Here is a 21,007-nt window from a genome sequence, read left to right as displayed (position 1 = left end):
TCAAAGAGCAGTGTTTATTCCTCTAAGTGTTTTTGTTTTCAGCATTTACTAGACTGTTTTTAGCAAAAGTGTGTGTATTTCTACTGAAAGGTGGTGTGTAGTTTTTCCACCTCTGGTCAGAGGTGTGTGTGTGTATGAAGCGTTGTCTGTCTCACAAATGACACAAGGACATTTTGATGAACTCAGAATGAACTGCCAGCCATGGGATATGTTTGAGAGCTTCACAAATGGTAAGATGCATATGTGACAGGACTGCAGTTGGTGACTTGAAATGTTTCTGTAACAGTGCCAAGGCAAGAAGCCCAACTAGAAATCCGTTTTAAGTATTTCCAGATGTGGGCAGTTAGGCCACAGTGTGTGTATACATAAATGTTGAGGAGTTTGTCCTTTGTCTTTATTCTGTTGCACGAACGATACTGGACTAAATGCTCCTCATTGTCTCCATCGTCAGCTAAACCTCCATTATAGCAAGTTGGCAACCTGTCCAGGGTGTACCCTACCACTTGCCCTACGAATAGGCTCTAGCCCCCCATAACCCTTAAAAGGATAAGCGAGAGAATGTATGGATCAATTATTTGTATTTTCTCCGCAGGAGAAGGTAGAAAGTGTGTGTGAGCTGATGTGAATTGAGCAGCATGGATCAGTGTGAGGACAGAGAGGAGGGAGTCCCTCCCTCTAAAAGCACTCTGTGTGGGGAACATGAGAGCCTGACCAAAGCTCAGAGGTGAGATGACCATCTCTAACTGTCCATGACTCTTCTCCATGTCACAGTTCAGCACTCACATCACTGCTCCATCATTATTCACAGGAACCCACCTGGACCTCCACCCAGATCTGTGTCCTTACAGAGTGACGCGTCTAAAGAGCGCTTCATTGAATTTAAAGTCCAGCCTGTGTCTCCTGCAGAGAGGTGAGCTGTTAGTAACATGAACTCTTTTATATAACTGCTTGATGTTGCTGGATAGAAAACGGCAGTGCAAACACATCATTCCCTCTATCCAATTTAAACGGTCTGTTAAAGAGCAACAGGACGTAGGTGCTCTTACAGTTTTACTCATTGCTTGTCTTGAATCTGGCTGATGGGGTTCAGACATATGCAAAATCGCAGTGGGGACAGACCATCTCTTTCGTAAATTCCCATTTGCTGGTGTTTTGCCGCTCAGGTATTTCTGCCAATTACGTTCTGTGTGTATTATTGTAAGGTCTACCTTACAATATAAAGTGCCTTGAGGAGACTGTTGTTGTGATTTGGGGCTGTATAACTAAAATTGAAATTGAATTGGAATTTCTTTGTCTTGCTCATGTATTGAGCCATGTTTCGTTTCATCTTAGCCGCTGTGACACTTGGCTCAAGCCCAACAAGCTGCACCGAAGCTTCCATGGTGTGCTGAGGCAGGTCACTGGTCAATAGTTGTTAGTGGTCCCTTCTGGGTATCCTTGGCGATCGCAACTGTCCAGCCTTCATTTAGCCACTCTGGGTGGCTCTCGTCAATTAGCATCAGGTTTGTTTGTGCTGCCAGATGCTCGTGGAGTTTAGTCAGCTTCAGTCAGGTGTGAATCATGTCAGGACCTGGTCCTGTCCAACTCTTCATACTGGAGACTTTTTCACGGATTTCTGCCACTTTGATGGTTAATGGATCTTGTTCAGGAAAGTTGCTGTGTTTTGCTCTTATATCCACTAGCAGCTGATCTTTTTTGTTATGGGTTGTGTCCTTCTTTGATATGCTCATCCAGTATCGTTCTGTCTCTACCCTGAGTGGTGGAGCCATTTGCTGGGATTATATGTGCATTCCAGTATTCCGTAATGTCATCCTTTGTTTTTCCAGTAGCCCACTTCCCATCAGTAAGTTCTGGTTCCTCAAGATGTGATGCAGATAGATAGCAGAGCAGATGTCCGTAACATGTGATCATCCCAAATTTTATGCAACAAAACATCTTTTTACAAAGCACATCCAAGCAGTTTACAACATAAACGCACAAAGCTAACTCAGTTTTTCACCAAACTACTAGTCCTGATATCTATCAGCATGTCTGTAGGGGAAACGCTTATTTCTTAAATCCAGCTTTACAGACAGTGTTAGGGCTCCACTGTATAAATTGGCCTTTGTGTATGCAGTGTTTCACGCCAGTTTAATGCAGACTATTAGTAATATTCAAGTGTTGCAGAAGAATATGACCAAAGTGGAAAACTAAAGTCAGGAAGAGAATGGCTGGATAATTTGGTTTGTTTGGGATTTTTTTTTTCATTTATTTATAGATTTTATTAAACTATTTGGATTTTTCAATCAAGAAAATAAACCTAAAGTATTTTTTTCTCTTTTTTTTTCCTATCAGGATCAATCTGATATCTGATCCCCATGAACCTGGCACCAGCTGTGTGTCCTTCAAGAGTGACCAATCACAGGATATTATTAAAACATTTAAATCAGGCCTCTGTCCTCCTGCAGAGAGGTAATGTGTGTCTAAATGGTGTTGTGACTCACTGTTTATGAATAAATCCTCCACCATGTTTAATGTCAACTCTGCTCTTTTTCACACACATTTCTATTTTCATACATGAAGCAGCGTGTGTTGAAGTGTTTCCACGAACACAGCAGTTAGAGTTTAAAGAATGGATGTGGGAGGAGGTGTTTCTTTAGTGAAGAAAAAAAGATTTTTCTTGGAATTTTCCCACAACTCTTAGGTCATGGCACTTTCTCTAAATAGTGACTGTGGATAATAAGCTTAAAAAAATTGCCTTGTTTTGTTGACCCAAGATGATTTTTAAAACCTGCAGGACACCGGCCCTCGAGGCCTGGAGTTCGACAACCCCTGGTCTACATTGAAAATTTATACATTAAAATGTAGTTGTTGTAGTCCTCTATCATCCAGATTCATTCTCATTGAGATGGGATTTACAGTCCTCTCACAAATGGCATCAAAGCAAAGCCTCCTTCATTCAAGCCTCACATAAAGAACAATGTTAAAACGGCTGAAATTTGAAAAATGGGGGGTATGTTCACACTGTCACCACATAATTATAAGAAATTCTACAAAGATGAAACTTTTATAGTTTGGATTACTTTTGTATTACTCTGGATGTTGGTCCTGAGTTTTATTCCACCACCTAGCCGGGGTCTTTCTATGTGGAGTTTGGATGTTCTCCAAATGTTTGGGTGGGTTCTCTCCGGGTACTCCAGCAGTCCAAAGACTTGCAGTTAGTGGTGTTAGGTAAGTTGGTCAATCTCAATTGCCCATAGGTGTGAATGTGAATGGTTGTCTGTATTTCAGTGTTAGCCCAGTAACAAATAGGCGACCTGTCGAGGGTACAGCCTGCCTCTATGGTAGCTGGAAAAGGCTACAGTCCCACATGACCCCTAAGCAGAAGAAAATGGATGGATGGATAATCTGGACGTTTGTACTAATGGCTCTCTATTTAAAACTCAGCAGGTCTTTGCTCCAACGATATAGATTCTGATATCTTGTGAGAACTGCCCTAGCATTAGCATAGACACACTTTAGAAATGATTGCTTTTTTGTTACTATTATTATTATTTTTTTATTGTCAAGGACCAGCATCTTGACTAATTGGTTATGTTTATTATTATTCTTGATCTTCATGATACCTCCACAGAGTGGACCAGGAGAGCTCAGAGCTTCCCAGTGGTCAGGCTGCCCAGCAGCGTCAAACACAGCTGGACTCCATATTTATGGTCTGTACATGTACAACAACTATTTTTGTTGGAAGAGGAGGCAGAGGTATTTGACAGACCTCTGCCTCCTCTAAACTGCGTTACATACTTATATATCATGCAAATACATGTCAAATGCTGGCTCTGTTGGTAGGGCCCAGTAAACTATTAGCTAACAATTAGCTTCTTTCTAGCTAAGAATTATAGAAGAAAATATTCCTTGGTCTTTCATGAAATGTCTTCATCAAGTTTTTAAAAGAAGTCAAGGTTTGGATTTCATTAGGACTCTTGATATTATACATAATTGAATTGATTTCTATGAATTAAGCCTTTACTGTGAACAATTGGTTGTAAAACAGTGGTTGTAAAAATGTTCAACCCAGTGGTTGCATCGGGGTGTAATTAACATGTGGCAGAGGTGAGATATCACATAACCTTGACATTAGCTGAATATCATATCTTTCATTTAAGAGCTCATATTTCCTTATTATGTCAACCAATTACTTCACTCGCAAACTGCAGGTTTACTTTTGGTTCCTAAAGTTTCTAACAGTAGAATGAGATGAATAATTCTGAAGATTCCCTCCTTTAAAATCAGATACCAGTTTGGTTTCAATAGAAAGACGCCTGTCTTTTAAGGCTTCCAACTTTCATTTGTCCATGTAGTTAGGGTCAGTGGTGAGCTTAAGCTGGGAAACTTCTGATGATGCTTCTCTTTTCTAAGCTTCTCTCTCCACTCTCATTTATACAAAAATACTGCGTGTCTCTGTTCTCCTTCTTGTCACTTGCATTTTGCTCTGTTGTTTCTCAGTATCTAAGGCACACCTCTCCACCCTCATTCATGAAGTATTCCATTGCAGGTCTTGGAAGACAATATGATCACTTTTGTAAAAGAAGAACTTAAAAAGATACAGAAGGTTCTGAATCCAGATTACGCAGAATGCTCACAGAGTCAGAGGGAGAAAAACCAGGCATTCAAGGGTGAGGAAGAATGCCACAAGGACAGTAGAGAATCATTAATAAAGATCATTCTGAACTTCCTGAGGAGAATGAAGCAGGAGGAGTTGGCTGATGAAGTGCAGAGCAGTAAGAGGATTTCTCAAATGATTTAAGCTGCTAGATAAACAGGGGGTTGTAGTATTGATTCAATAAATACACATATATATTCAAAATAAGTGCATATAACAACTCCTATTGATATTTTTGTCTATTGACTCATTTAGGAACCTTAATTAGGAACGCTGAGTGGACTAAGCATACACTTAAATCTACTTTGAAGGAGAAGTTCCAGCATGTGTTTGAGGGGATTGCTAAAGCAGGAAACCCAACCCTTCTGAATCAGATCTACACAGAGCTCTACATCACAGAGGGAGAGACTGCAGAGGTCAATAATGAACATGAGGTCAGACAGATTGAAACAGCATCTAAGAAGCTAGACAATTTGGAGTCTACAATCAGACATGAAGACATCTTCAAAGGCTCACATGAAAAAGAGGAACCAAACAGAACAGTGCTGACAAAGGGAGTGGCTGGCATTGGGAAAACAGTCTTAACACAGAAATACTCCCTTGACTGGGCTGAAGACAAAGCCAACCAGGACATCCAGTTCATATTTCCATTCACTTTCAGAGAGCTGAATGTGCTGAAAGAGGAAAAGTTCAGCTTGGTGGAACTTGTTCATCACTTCTTTACTGAAACCAAAGAAGCAGGAATCTGCAGCTTTGAAGACTTCCAGGTTGTGTTCATCTTTGATGGTCTGGATGAGTGTCGACTTCCTCTGGACTTCCACAAAACTGCAATCCTAACTGACCCTAGAAAGTCCACCTCAGTGGATGAGCTGCTGATAAATCTCATCAGAGGGAACCTGCTTCCCTCTGCTCGCCTCTGGATAACCACACGACCTGCAGCAGCCAATCAGATCCCTCCTGGATGTTTTGACATGGTGACAGAGGTCAGAGGATTCACTGACCCACAGAAGGAGGAGTACTTCAGGAAGAGATTTAGGGATAAAAAGCAAGCCCACAGAATCCTCTCCCACATCAAGACATCACGAAGCCTCCACATCATGTGCCACATCCCAGTCTTCTGCTGGATCACTGCTACAGTTCTGGAGGATGTTCTGAAAACCAGAGAGGGAGCACCACTGCCCAAGACCCTGACTGAGATGTACATCCACTTCCTGGTGGTTCAGGCCAAAGTGAAGAAGGTCAAGTATGATGGAGGAGCTGAGACAGATCCACACTGGAGTCCAGAGAGCAGGAAGATGATTGAGTCTCTGGGAAAACTGGCTTTTGATCAGCTGCAGAAAGGAAACCTGATCTTCTATGAATCAGACCTGACAGAGTGTGGCATCGATATCAGAGCAGCCTCAGTGTACTCAGGAGTGTTCACACAGATCTTTAAAGAGGAGAGAGGACTGTACCAGGACAAGGTGTTCTGCTTCATCCATCTGAGTGTTCAGGAGTTTCTGGCTGCTCTTCATGTCCACCTGACCTTCATCAACTCTGGACTCAATCTGGTGGAAGAAGAAAAAAATTCCCAGAAATCTAAAACAATAGATCCTACATTTTTCTACCAGAGTGCTGTGAACAAAACCTTAGAGAGTCGAAATGGACACCTGGACTTGTTCCTCCGCTTCCTCCTGGGTCTTTCACTGCAGACCAATCAGACTCTCCTACGAGGCCTGCTGACACATACAAGAAGTAGCTCACTAACCAATCAGGAAACAGTTCAGTACATCAAGAAGAAGCTCAGTGAGAATCTGTCTGCAGAGAAAAGCATCAATCTGTTCCACTGTCTGAATGAACTGAATGATTGTTCTCTAGTGGAGGAGATCCAACAGTACACAAGTTCAGGAAGTCTCTCCACAGAAGAACTGTCTCCTGCTCAGTGGTCAGCTCTTGCCTTCATCTTACTGTCATCAGAAAAAGATCTGGAAGTGTTTGACCAGAAGAATTACTCAGCTTCAGAGGAGGCTTTTCTGAGGCTGCTGCCAGTGGTCAAAAACTCAAATACAGCACTGTAAGTAAATTTGTGCTTTGTGCCCTTTATTATCAAAATACTTAACGGAATACCATGCATCCATCCATTTTCTTCTACTTATCGGGTCACAAGGTGTAGAGTGGGTGGAAGTGGTGGAGCCTATCCAATCACCCTTGAGGGTGGGAGTCAGGGTATACCCTGGGCTTTTCACCAATCTAATGCAGGATTAACAAAGAGAAACAGACAAGTATTCACACTCAACTACTGAATTAATCTTAAAGTAAAGTTGATTCTGTTCATATGGATGTAATATTCTCACTGGGAGGGACGTTTTGTCATTCAAGTGACATCTTCAGTCTCAGATGATGACAATAGGTTTTAGGTAAAGCATAGTGGGGTTTTTTGTCACAAATGTTATTGTGTTTCAGACTTGGTGGCTGTAACCTCTCAGAGAGAAGCTGTGAAGCTCTGTCGTCTGTTCTCAGCTCACAGTCCTCTAATCTGAGAGAGCTGGATCTGAGTAACAACAACTTGCATGACTCAGGAGTGAAGATGCTCTCTACAGGACTGCAGAGTCTGTGTTGTACACTGGAAACTCTCAGGTAAGCAAACTTTTCCACTTTAATTAAAAAAAAATCAGAATTTCTGGATAATTATTATTGCATGTACAGCTAAACTTTAGAAAAATGTAAAATACATTTTGACATTTTACATGCATGATCAGATTCTTACTTGCTATCTAAAAATAATTGATATGCAAATTCTGTTTTAGATTTGTTTGTATAAATTACTTAGGCAATGATCATTCAGAGATTTAGGGTCATTTGTGTTCAAAGCATTTTAGTTTCCTTTTATTGTTATGAACCTTAAAGTCAGGGCTGAGATAGGACTGTAGAAAATAGGAGAAAGCTACATTTGGCATTTAACTAGATTGCCAAAAAAAGTATATTGTACATACATCCACAGAGATGCTGAGACACATTTGTCAGTGATTTTTCCTGAGGTCACCTGGTATTTTGGGCTCTAAAACACAAGTAGAGTCTTGATTGGTGATCCAGCCAAAAGAGTTAACTTGTCAAACAGTAATTCAGCAAATGTACTACTTATAAAGTTAGGGAGACTAAAAAAAACTTGGATGAGTGACATCGACTGAAAATGCTATGTCCAGATACAAAAATCAACAAGACTGTGTCTACAAATTATGAAACAACTGAAGTTGGGAAGATTTTTTTTTTTTTTAATTCTAGTGAAAACATTTCCAAGTCTGTTGTTAATACAGTGCCAACTCAGACCCAAAGATAACAAGCATCCAGTATTAAATTAGTTTAGTCTGTTTACTCCGTGCACAGACAATCTGGAGAAATCATTGGCTGAAAACCTTGACTGGAGTAGAAACTCTACTAGACAATGCGAGTGCATCATAATGGACAATCTCTACTACAGCCAACACTAAAAACCAATCAACAGATCTACACCATATCAACAGTGATCCTTGAAATGTTTGGCTACAAGACAAACATCCACAAGGAGCATTACCCTCCATGAAGGGGTATAGAGGCCAAGATGAACCATAAAGGAAAGTTAGTCAACTATCAGAACTGCAGCAAAGACACGCCTTAAATACAAAGCAATAAGGCCATACCTGATGATTAGCTAACTGCCTAAACAAGCATATCAGAGAGTAAGAAGCCAGTAGAATAAATCAGCTGTTTTCACATGAAACATTCAGGGTGTGTTGCTACCAGCACGTGAACAATATGGCATGGCAGCCACTCCTGTTCTGCATAGGCCTGAGCCCACCCCCCAGACAGATTATCAACAGCTGGCTACAGATCCCAGTCATGGAATGGAGCAGTTAATGACCACGTCTTCCAAATGCATGACATCCATTTGGAAACAACCAAATATATGTGCAGGTGTTCCTAATATTAGGCCAAATTGATCTATGAACTGCACTTATTAGTTAAAGGCATCTGTATTGTTATTGGTATGAATTTAGAAAAAACAAGCCCTTTGTTTCCTTGATATCAATTTGATACAGAAATGTACAGTTATCCACGAACTACATATAGTTCCTAGAGTTTTCAAAAGTAGATGTGGATTATTAAAAAAAATAAAAAATACAAATGAGACAAATATTATAGTTGTCTCATTATAAATAAAGCAAAAGAAAACTGAAGAAAATGAAAAAAAAATGAAGTACATAAGAGAGTTGTTTATTGATGAATTGTTGTTTGGTGTATTTTCAGTCTGTCAGGCTGTCTGATCACAGAGGAAGGCTGTACCTCTCTGGCTTTAGCTCTGAGTTCGAATCCCTCTCATCTGAAAGAGCTGGATCTGAGCTACAATCAACCTGGAGACTCAGGAATAAAACTGCTGTCGGCAGGATTGATGGATCCATCCTGGAAACTAGACACTCTCAGGTATGAAGAGAATGTCTAATAGAAGAGGGGGAGCTGGGAACATTTCTTTCCATTTTTCCTGTGCTCACAAAAGAAACAGTCCACTTTGTCAAGAAAATTGAGAGATACTTACAAATTGGGACACCAAGAACTTGCCTGGCAACAATAATTTTAACTGGCTATAGCTCTGTGCTGTCCTCACTAAAGTTTGTTGCAGGCAACGTAATTTCAGCTATACAGCTTGCTTAACATTCTTTATTCCCAGCACTTCATCAAGAAACAGGCCGCTTGTTGTGTTTGGCAGGATTTAATGATGAAAATAAATTCTCTCTCTCTCTTTTGTAAAACTGTACAAAGAAAAGGAATACAAACTACACAATGAAGACATGTTCCATTACACTGGGAGAACATTGCTCTAATGAAAGATACACGAGAACAAATGAAGCATCTGCTGAAAAAATACAAGCATCTACTTGCCTCCATATGATTTAACTCAAAATAGTGTCAAAACTTACTAATACACATTAAATGTATAGGAACTTACGGATGAAGCCAATAGTGTGGACTTTAACACCAGGATTGCAGAGATTGCCATCAGATTACAAATGTTTTTACTGCAGCAGCTAAAGAGCACACTACTTCCTGTAGACCACTTCCTCTACAAAAAGACATTCTACTTAGTTACCACTAGGTGGTAGTAACCCTTCTTAAACAACTATAATATGTCCGTTCCATGACACTCCCTGCCTGGCATATTAAAGATATACCACTTTATGCCACAGTCTCAATCCCCTAGCTTGCTGATGAGTCATTGTCCTGTGGTGAAAACAACAAGATTACTTGAGAAACCGGTCTAGAGAAGACCTTCGCTGTCTGTTTCTGTATCACCTTAGCTTCGACTTTCCTGACAAGTCCATCTCTGCTGGGAACAACCTCGACAATAATTCCCATAGGCCACTGATTCCTCTTGGTTTGATCATCCTTGAGCAGAACAATATCTCCTTCTTTCAGATTAGGTTTTGGTGGTAGTAACGTTTCTTAAACAACTACAATATGTGCGTTCCATGACAATCTCATTATTTAGTGACAGTTTTGACCCTGATTCATATTAGATTAGATTCTTTAAATACCGGGTGCTAAGATGCATTAATTAGAGTTTAGACAGAAAAGAGACTAATCTTCACGGTACTGGGTCTGGTGACTCAGTATTTGTGTTTTGATTTATTATGATTCATCCCACATAGCATGCAGTTCTGGCACGGCTCTGGTGTCAAGCCAGAACTGCTGGCTGACTTCTGGCATGGTAAGACGAACATCATCCAGATATGGGCCAGGCCTGGCATAGATGGCACTTTATATGTGATGACATGCCATATCTGGCTCGATTGTGGTTTGATTTATGTGGCCCAGGCTCATGGGTCACATAAATGGGTCACATAAACCCATTATCTATGAGCCTGGGCCAGATCTGGCATTAAGCTGGCACTTCTGACTGACTTGTGTCATGGCAGGGTGTATGTCAACCAGATGTGGGCCAGGTCTGACAATGACGACACTATTTATGTTCCTATTTTCATATTTTAGTTAGAAGACCCAAATGACATGTTGCAATACTATACTGCTATGGTAGCCAAAGTTTCAAATGCAGGTTTGACTGAATTGTGAGTGTACACTTTATACATAAATCTAGTTATGGTTGCTTCACCACACACTGGTGATGGCAAGCTACGTTGTAGCCACAGCCACCCTGGGGTGCACTGACAGAGGCGAGGCTGCCGGACACTGGCGCCACCGGGCCCTCTGACCACCACCAGTAGGCAACGGGTGAAATGTCTTGCCCAAGGACACAACGACCGAGACTGTCCGAGTCGAGGCTCGAACCAGCAACCTTCCGATTACAAGGCGAACTCCCAACTCTTGAGCCACGATCGCCCCCAAGTTAGGGTTTACTCATGTTTACCTCTGGGTGAATGTATACTCAGGAGGTAGAGCTGAGCTGAAACTGTTCTGGGCCAGCACAGGACCACCACTGTGTTTGTAAATGGCCTTGTGCTGGCCCATGTCTGGGCCACCTCTGGCAAATCTGATGAGGGCCACCAAAGGGCTGTCATTCTCTGCAGTATGTGGGCCATGTGTAAGCACATTGTGTGGGCCAGATCAATTTTGCTATGTGGGATGGTTGTGTTTAGTCTTAGTTCCTAGAGTTTGGGGTTTTGTTACTTTGCCTTCCCAGTGTTCCTTGTTTTGTTATTTTTTCCCCATTTCCCTTCTATATCTCCAAGTCAGTCATGTCTCTGTCTCAGTGTGTAGTCTGCGTCTTTGTGTTTATCTCATGTTTCTTGTTTTAATTTGATAGTCCCATGTCCCTTGTCAGTGCATCTAGTTTTAATTTCCTGCTCTCATTATGTTTGAATTGTTTGGATATTTATTTGTATGTTTCATTTGTACCACTCCCATGTGCTGTGTGTGTCTCCATCATTCTCCCAGTGTTTCCAAGTTCTCTGTGCTCTAGTCTTCAGACTAGAGCTTCAGACTGGAGCACAGATCCTCAGAACTTCCATTACACCCATGTCTTGAACTGCTTGTTAATGTCTGGGTGAATTAAAATGAGAGTGGAGGAGAATAATTGTTTTAACTCACTAAATGCAATGTCAGGCTCATGGGGCCAGACATTCACCAGCCTAGTTGCTGCCCCCCTCACTCATCTCACCTCTTCTAAGTTCCTGATGAACCGTTGATAGAAGTTAGCAAACCTGAGGAATCGCTAGAGTTGCTTTCGTGATGTTAGCCTATCCACCTGCCAAGTTATAGCCCAGGAATGAGACTGAAGGAGCATGGAATTTGCACTGTTTGGCACTTTTCTTTTACATAAAGCTGATTCTCTAGCATCTGCTGCAACACAGAGGATATCATCAAGATGAACAAAGACTAAAATGTTTAGAAAATTCCTGAGCACCTCTTTCATTAGGGCTTGGAAGAGCATGGGGCATTAGTTGATCCAAGTGGCATAACCAAATATTTAAGGTTTCCTAAAGGGACACGTTTTCCACTCGTGTCCCTTCCGCATTTGCATACGGTGATAGGTATTACACAGAGCCAATTTGGTAAAAACCAAGGCCCCCTGAAGAGACTAATGGCAGAGTTAATGAGTTTAGGTTGGTATATTACTTTTATAATGATGTCATTCAGATCCCCAAAATCTACGCACAGCCAAAGCAACCAGTTTTTCTTAGCCAGAAAGAAAAATCCAGGCAAATGTGTAAAAGGACATGTTGTCACGGGGCAAACCGTGTGGGATTTAACCCTCCTCTTGTGTTAGGGTCGGCACCAACCCATTTTAAATTTCAAATGCATAAAAAAAAACACATACATTTGTTTATTGTATCAAGGCTTTTTGACTTTGTCAGGAACCTCTACTTCTACAAAATAAAACAAAAAAAAAATCTTTTCACTAAATTATAAAATGCCCTAGTTGAAATTATGACCTTTGTGTTGTTAGGGTCGGCTTCGACCCAGGTATAATATTATGAGTATAAAGCAATAATTAAAGCCAAAACTGAAATCATAAGTGAACTATCAGCTAAAACACTGACACCAAGCTCCTCTCCTAATCATATGAGCTTCAGGGGATTCTTATTTTGCGTGTTTTTCCCAGTATACCTGCACAAAAACAAAACAAAATAAAGACGGCATGTCAAGACATGTGAGGTGAATTCACTCATTTGAGTGGCCATTTGACTTCCAGAGTGCACATTTACAATTTCCAGCATACAAAAATGAGAAGAAGATTTACAGTGAGCCAAGTTCTGGATCATATTGTTGGTGAAAATGAAGGAGAGGACAGAGCAGCACAGCGATTCAGATGTGCAGGTTTCTAAGGAGGAAGACAATGTGGACTATCATCCAGAAGACACAGACACATCTGATCAGAGGTGGAGGTCGCTGGTGCTGAAGCTACTCCTGCTGAAAGATTCAAGTCCAAAAATGGAAAGATCTTTTGGAGCTCAGTACCTCATGATGTACATGGCAGGGCAGCTGCTGCAAATGTCATCAAAATGACCCCTGGAATCGCAAGGTTTGCTCTGACCAAAGTCAGTGACATCAGGAGATGTTTTGAGATGTTATGCCATTGTCACTAAAAAGAATCATCATTACTATGATAAACCTTTGAAGGAAAAAAGTCCATGGCGACATGTGGAAAGATATGGATGAGGAATACCTGGATGTGTTCTTCTTCTTGCTGGAGTGTACAGATGCTGCAATGAGGCCACTGATAGTCTATGGGACGCATCAACAGGCAGAAATATTTTCTGGGCAACGATGTCACTTCACACATTTGATATCATTTTGATTCAAGAGACCTCAGGTTTGACAACAGAGAGACCAGACCGAGATCTGACAAGCTTGCTCCAATCAGGGATGTCTGGGAGAGATGGGTGCAGCTTCTTCTGCTGATGTTCATCCCAGGACCAGAGGTAACAGTGGATGAACGCCTTGTCCACTTTTCGAGGAAAATGCCCCTTCCGGCAATACAGAACCAGTAAGCCAGGGAAATACGGCAGAAAAATCTGGGCAGTCTGTGATGCAAAAACCAACTATGCCTGGAATGTACAGATTTTCACAGTCAAAGCTGAGAGTGGCATCCCTGAGAAGAACCAGTGAAAATGTGTGGTCCTCAATATGAGCACTGGACTGCAGGATCACAATATCAGTTGTGATATTTTATTTTATTTATTTATTTTTACTAGATATGACCTCGGACAGGAACTTCACAAAGGAAACGTCACAAAGACACAGCTGTATCATCAGGAAGTGATAAAAAGCCCACAATTACCCACGACTATAACCAAAACAAAGGAGGAGTGGACTTTTTTTCAGTTTATATTAAAGGTCTACTGCTGAAAAAACCCCATTTTTTGTCTTTTCTTGATGTAAATAACTATGGGTCAAAATTGACCCGTAACACCATAGATGTCATTTTGGTTATTAATCTTAAAATGAAAAAATCTATGAAACAGATTTATTTAAGAGATGTGTCCTATACCCCTCAGTAATAGTCAGGTAACACAAAAACCTTTTATTTATTAATATGATTCACTTGAGGTTAATTTTACTATTTTTTTTAATTTAAATCAAGGGGTATTGTGACAAAGAAAGACCCAGAGGCCCACACCAAAGGTATTAAAACCAACATTTTCATGGATAAGGAACCCTAACAAGGTAACCAAGAGAGGAGAAACAAATTGGATGATAACTTGTTTTTAGTGTATTTTATAGCTGATTTAATTAACGGGTCAAAACCGACCCGTTAACATAAGAGATGATAGCAGAAAGCTAAACAAAGGAACTAAGATGCAGGCAGCTTCTGATGCGAGTGAGCTTTATTAAACCTAACGACAGAACCCAAGGAAAACCTATACTGGGAAAAACTAACCAAAGACAGACTTGAAACCTAGAAACCTGAAACCAAGATGCAGGGAGACGCAGGGAAATGATGCAGGAAAAAAGACAGACGATGTCATGTTTGCGTACCGGCAGGCAAGGAGAGGAGGACCCAAAATGCAGGTTTCGGTGAGACGAGGTAGAGCTCAAAGTACGCTTTATTAGCAAGTTGCCGGTAAACAGTGGACCAAACTAAACTGGGAGAAGTACAAGCTAATAGGCAGATACACACGGACGGAAAACAGAGTGCAGACCGAAGGTGAGTAGACATCAACGATACGACAGAGAACAAAGGTAACACAGGGCTAATATACACACGGCAGTAATCAAGGGATGAGGCACAGGAGGGGAACACACCTGGGAGGAATCACAGCTGACGAGACAGGGGAATAGCAAACAGAATACACTGACACCAGACACGAACCTCCAAAGTAAAACAGGAAACCAGAAACAACTTACAAGGAGGCAGAAGACGCTGCACTTAATCTAGAACAATAAACAACACTATAGAAACATACCAAAATATAAAGAACTGAAGAAGCTGGGTCAAGGTGACCCAGAACCGTGACAGACGAACCAGAAACAAGCACGAGATGACACACACTATAAATACACAGGCAGGCACATGAGGGAACGAGGAACAGGTGGCAACACAGCTGGGACTAATTGGGGAAGATGAGACAAGGGCTGTGTCCCAATTCAGGGTATGCACGCTTGAAGTACGCACACTACGCGTACTACGGACGGTGCGTACTATAAGTACGAGAAGTGCGGAAGTGAGAGGCTTGTGAATTGGGACGGTCTAGCCTCCGTCGTGCTGCTCAGGTTGCCTAGCAACCATGATACTAACCGCTAGAAACTTTACATACAGCAGAAATGAAGGAGAAAAAATGTTTTGTTGGTCATTCATTTTTGTCATGACATCACCTTGATTAGTTGAGTATCTGAGGCTGAGACCACAGGACTGTGAAACATGATAGTTGGGCTTCATTTCTGTACTGAACAGTCATTTTAAGATTAGTTAGTAAATAACAATTAGCTAACGTTGTTCATGAGAATAAAATCATCTCACTGTGGTAATGTAAATATTATATAGCCAATATTACATGTATTTGTAACAAAGCGAAGGTGATTTTTGCACAGTGTTATTAAAGGAGGGAAACACATCTCAAAATGGACAGAGCAGTGGAGCAGCCAAGGGAATGCAAACGAATTAAAAACTGTATGACTAAAATATAATTTATTATATTTAAACAGTTAAAAGTGTAAAATGAATTAAAACAACCCTGGCCAGGGAACAACACAATAGAAATCAATAAAACACAATATAAAAGCCACTAAAAATTTACAATCCAGGCAAGCGGTGCAGAAGGGGGAAACCCGGCGGCGTCCTCGCCTTCCTGTCCGTGTTCTCCGCTCCAGCGCGCTATAAAAAAAAGAGGAAAAAAAGGGCAGCGACAGTAACTACTCTTTTAGTGGCTACCGTTAAATAAAGTGGGATAAGTCAGAAGACTTACCTTAGGTGGGCAGAGCTCTCAACTTTATATATATATATATATATATATATATATATATATATATATATATATATATATATATATATATATATATATATATATATATATATATATATATATATATAACAGCTTCATCCACCAGGCTGTGAGACTGCTGAACTCTCTCCCCTCCCGGCTCCCAGCCAGCAGAAACACCAGACTGGCAGGAGTATAGGAAGACAGACTGGACCCTACCCCCCCCCCCCCACACACACACACACACGACTACCTCTGCATTACAATTGCACACACCTGCTGCCTTATATTTTTTGTATTTTTAGTATTTTCTTTAGCACTATTTATATTATTTATATTACTATTACTGCTGCTACAGTCTTATGCTGCATTAAAACAAAAACACTTACCAACCACAACCTGGGACTACGTCAAGTGAACTAGTACACTACTTTCCAGGGCGCACTGTGGAACACTTTATTATATGTTATATGTTATGTGTAGGTCCTGTCTTATTATATCCTGTATGTTACCTAAATGTTGTGCATCTGCACTTTATTGTTGTCTATGTCTACGCATGGGACAGTGTGAAACGTAATTTCAATTCCTTTGTATGGCAAGTACATCTGAAGAAATTGACAAATAAAACTGACTTTGACTTTGACTTTGACTTATTTATTTATATATACACACACACACACAAACATCACTCATATCACATAACTTTGCCGACATGTGGCCAACAGTAATGTTTTAATGGTCTTCGTTATTAAACGTTCGCACATAAATAAGTGACATAATATTCAGTTCTCACTTTTGACAGTTCACTCTTCGGCCGCTCCCTTCTGCCGTATTTTGCGGCAAAATTATCCACACCCACCGCCGCGCTATGGATTGTGGGATATATAGGGCCACGAAGCGTGCACCGGACCACGCTTGATATTTGGGGAAATCGACGGCGCATTTGGAGTATGCATTTGAAGTACACTTTGAATTGGGACAGCCGTCGTCGCGTGGCGGTGACGTATTCGCACTTGAAATGCGTACTTCAAGCGTGCATACCCTGAATTGGGACACAGCCAGAGAAGCAAAATACAATACACTAACATAAGACAGACCTTCAAAGTAAAACAGGAAATACACCGAGACTCAGACAGGAGGGGAAGAGAGAGAACACTGAGGGGCACGAGGGAGAGCATAGACATAAAGGGCTGGGGAAACATGGAATAAAACACAAGGAGGGGAAACAAGGCACCAAAACACTAATACAGGGAGAAAGACAGAAGGGGTGTATCTCTCCCTCACTTTACTGACACAAGTATTCACTCCTTTATGTTCACACACATATGAACTTGAGTGACATTCCATTATTTTAGCCATGAGTTGAATATGATGATAGCCCACCTTTCAGTTTTCAGTTTTATTTGTCATATGCAAGTTAGCACAGGGTCAACATCGCAATGAAATGTGTTTGACGAGCAGCGGTCTCTCAGCATGATACAGTAGGGAAAAAAAAAAATATAATAAAATATAATATAATAAAATAAAATAAAAATAGAAAAATAGTAAAGAGCAAAATATTAGAGAGACATGGTAAAAGAGAAAAGATGACTAAATATATATGTATCTATAAATATAAATATATGTACACTAGTGATTAAATAAGAAAATCTTGAAAAGAAATATGACGGGAGGGCAGATGGGATATTGCACAGGAATGAGCAGCAGAAATTTACAGTATTGCACTTTTTAAATATAAATTACAATAACAATAAAGTGAAGTGACCAGTGCAGATTAATCAGAGTACTTGTGAAGCTGCAGGGTAGCTTCTGAGTCCTGTGTTGTGTGTGTTTAAGTGTTGTGGTTGAGGTGTCGTATGGCTTGGTGGTAAAAACTGTTTTTAAGTCTTGTAGTCCGAGCAGACAGACTCCTGTAACGTCTGCCAGATGGTAACAAGGAGAACAGCTGATGTGCTGGGTGGCTGTGGTCCTTGATGATGCTGTGTGCTTTACGGAGGCATCGCTGGTGATAAATGTTCTGAATGGCAGGAAGCCTCGTGCCAGTGATGTGCTCTGCTGCCTTCACCACCCTCTGTAGTGATTTACGGCTGCTGGCAGAGCAGCTTCCGTACCAAACTGTGATGCAGCTCGTCAGCAAGCTCTCAATTGCACACCTGTAGAAATTTGAGATGATGCTGGCGTTCATGCCAAACTTCCTCAGCCTCCTCAGGAAGTAAAGCCGCTGGCGAGCTTTCCTGATAGCAGTGTCTGTGTGAAGGGTCCAGGAGAAGTCCTCAGTGATGTTGACTCCAAGGAACTTGAAGCTGCTGACCCTTTCGACCTTGACACCGTTGATGTGGATGGGCTGGTGTTCCCTGAAAGGTCGTTTCCGGTAGTCCACTATCATTTCTCTAGTTTTGCTGATGTTGAGAGTCAGGTTATTTTCCAGGCACCACTCGTACAGTGCCATCACCTCCTCTCTATAGGCCGTCTGATCATTACCTGTGATGAGACCTTTGCCACTATGATAACTTCAACTCTTCTGGGATGGCTTTCCAAAAGTTTACGAATGTGTTTATGAGAATTTCTCAGCATCCTTCCACTTGTTTATTTGTTAGGTCAAACATTAATGCTGAAGGAAAATGCCTGGCTCAATGTCTCCGCTCTAATTCATCCAAAAGGTGTTTCCTTTTTTGGGGGTGGCTGTAGCTCAGGTGGTAGAGCAGGTCAGCGACTGATTGGAAGGTCGGTGGTTTGATCCCTGATCCCCAGGTTGTATGCCAAATATCCTTGGACAAGATACTAACCCCAGTGAATATGTGTTGGTTAGAAAGCCATTAATTAAAGAGGAAAGTTTGACTGCTTTGGAAGGGTAGAAAATCACTATTGAAGAATCCGTCCATTTACCATTTATCATTCTTGGGTTGACTTCAGGACTCTGTGTAAGCCAGTCAAGTTCTTCGACACCAGACTCACTCATCCATGTCTCCTGAGCCCGCTGGAGGCATGGGTCTCTGGTGGTAACTATTCAAGGGCAGGCTACTGGAGTTTTAATTTTTGCACTGGAGCAGAGTCATGTTTGAAAAGGAAGGAGGCTTCCCCTAACCTTTCCTACAATGTTGGCAGCATAAATTGTCCAAAATGTCTTAGCATACTGAAGCATAAAGTGCTAATTTTGGCGATACCAAGAGGTTGAGCCCAATCGTGAAAAACAACCTCACACAAATTCCCAAATGCTTCCATCTTTATTTTAAGCTTTTTTTTTCCTGGACTTTTTGAACATTCTATAAAAATACCACGTTTACAATGATACTACGTTTTTCAACTGCGATTACGAGAGCAACCTATTCTAACATGCATGCTTCCCTTAGGTGCTTTACTTTAAACACCTGTGGCAATGAATGTTATTGGAACACCTGAATTCCATGATTTAGATGGGTGAATTTCATGGGTGTGTGGGTGTATACTCAATATTAAGTATGGAGTATTATGTTGAGAAACTGATATTATAAGATAACTCTCTGCAAAAGTTTCCAGTAAGTCCCACATTTATCTAAATAGTGGTGCTCATACATAATGTAGATTATTCCTTGCTGACTGAAGGAGTAACTTTCTGAAGGTAATCAGTAAAGTGAGACAAAGGATTATGATGACCACGGAAGAGTTTGGCAAGTACTTCAAAGGACTAAAAGATCCAGGATCAGTCCAAATCATCAGCAGTTTGATCCATGTATGATTGAAGTTTATTTGTGAAAATGTTGGACTGTTCCTTTATCAATGTCTAACGGTACGTGTAAGAGAGCGATGTAATGTCCATATGTGCATGCTGAAAGAGACTTTTCTGGTCTGACCCCTCTCCTCCTTTCAGGGTGGAGCCTGCTGGAGTCCAATGGTTGAGACCAGGTCTGAAGAAGTGTAAGTGTGTTTTTAATGTGATTCATGAAAACAAAGCAGCACACATTCAGCCATCTTCAAACTGTCAATCAATGAACAGATGATGGATCAATAACTGCAGCTGGATTGTGTTTGTTCTCTCCATCAGATTCCTGTCAACTCACAATCGACACAAACACAGTACACACAAACCTCAAACTGTCTGACAACAACAGGAAGATGACACATGTGGAGGAGGTTCAGTCATATCCTGATCATCCAGAAAGATTTGATCGACTTACTCAGCTGCTGTGTACAAATGGTCTGACTGGTCGTTGTTACTGGGAGGTCGAGTGGAAAGGAACGGTTCTTATATCAGTCACTTACAGAAGAGTCAGAAGGAAAGGAAACAGTAAAGCGTGTATCTTTGGATGGAATGATCAGTCCTGGTGTCTGTACTGCACTAATGATGGTCCTGATTCTGTCAGGCACAACAACAAAGGAATATCCATCTCCTCCTCCTCCTCTGTCTCTAACAGAGTAGCGGTGTATGTGGACTGTCCTGCTGGCACTCTGTCCTTCTACAGAGTCTCCTCTGACACTCTGATCCATCTGCACACCCTGAAAACCACATTCACTGAAACTCTTTATCCTGGATTTAACCTCTGGTTTCCTGGTGCCTCAGTTAGTCTGTGCTGAGTTGAGTGTAAAGAGTGTCTCCTGTTAGAGAAACACTCTGCCTGTTGAACAGATAGTTCACTCTGTACATGTCTGTCTCTTTCACTCAGAAAGATGTTTTCAGATTTATGGATTCAATCAGTTGATGTTTTAAACTGTTCTTGTAAACTTCTTCCTCTTCAGTCCTTTAAAGATGGAAGCTCCCATTATTCCAGGCTTCACATGTTGTTTTTCTGTCTTTTTCCACTCAAAGCTTCACAGTAAATATCAGTATGGTGTGTTTGTCTGAAGCTCAGTTCACAACCAGCTCCTCTGCATTTTCAACAAGTCTGAGCTCATTAAAATGAATCCAAATGTTTTATTTCTCTTTCTTAATGGGATTTTTCCAAACTCTTGTTGGGATGGAATTATTTGATGTGCCGTAATTCTATGCTGTGAATTAACTAAA

At 41.1% G+C, this 21,007-nt stretch overlaps 2 protein-coding genes across 2 annotated transcripts in view; both read left to right on the top strand.

Annotated features, from left to right (window-relative positions):
- LOC134621405 (NACHT, LRR and PYD domains-containing protein 12-like) overlaps positions 1 to 21,007 on the top strand; it is a 109,979-nt gene that overhangs the window by 46,471 nt on the left and 42,501 nt on the right. The window lies entirely within an intron of this gene.
- Positions 609 to 20,580, top strand: LOC134624315 (protein NLRC3-like). Its single transcript, XM_063469291.1, is given in 8 exon segments — positions 609 to 910; positions 3,614 to 3,692; positions 4,532 to 4,757; positions 4,895 to 6,692; positions 7,082 to 7,255; positions 8,903 to 9,076; positions 19,877 to 19,923; positions 20,051 to 20,580. Coding segments are annotated over 8 exon segments (3,303 nt in total). The 5' UTR covers positions 609 to 635.

The sequence above is a fragment of the Pelmatolapia mariae genome, linkage group LG3_W (genome assembly GCF_036321145.2).
Source record: "Pelmatolapia mariae isolate MD_Pm_ZW linkage group LG3_W, Pm_UMD_F_2, whole genome shotgun sequence".
Classification (NCBI taxonomy): Eukaryota; Metazoa; Chordata; class Actinopteri; order Cichliformes; family Cichlidae; genus Pelmatolapia; species Pelmatolapia mariae.
Note: the sequence above shows the minus strand (reverse complement) of the source record. Positions and strands in the feature narration are given on the sequence as shown.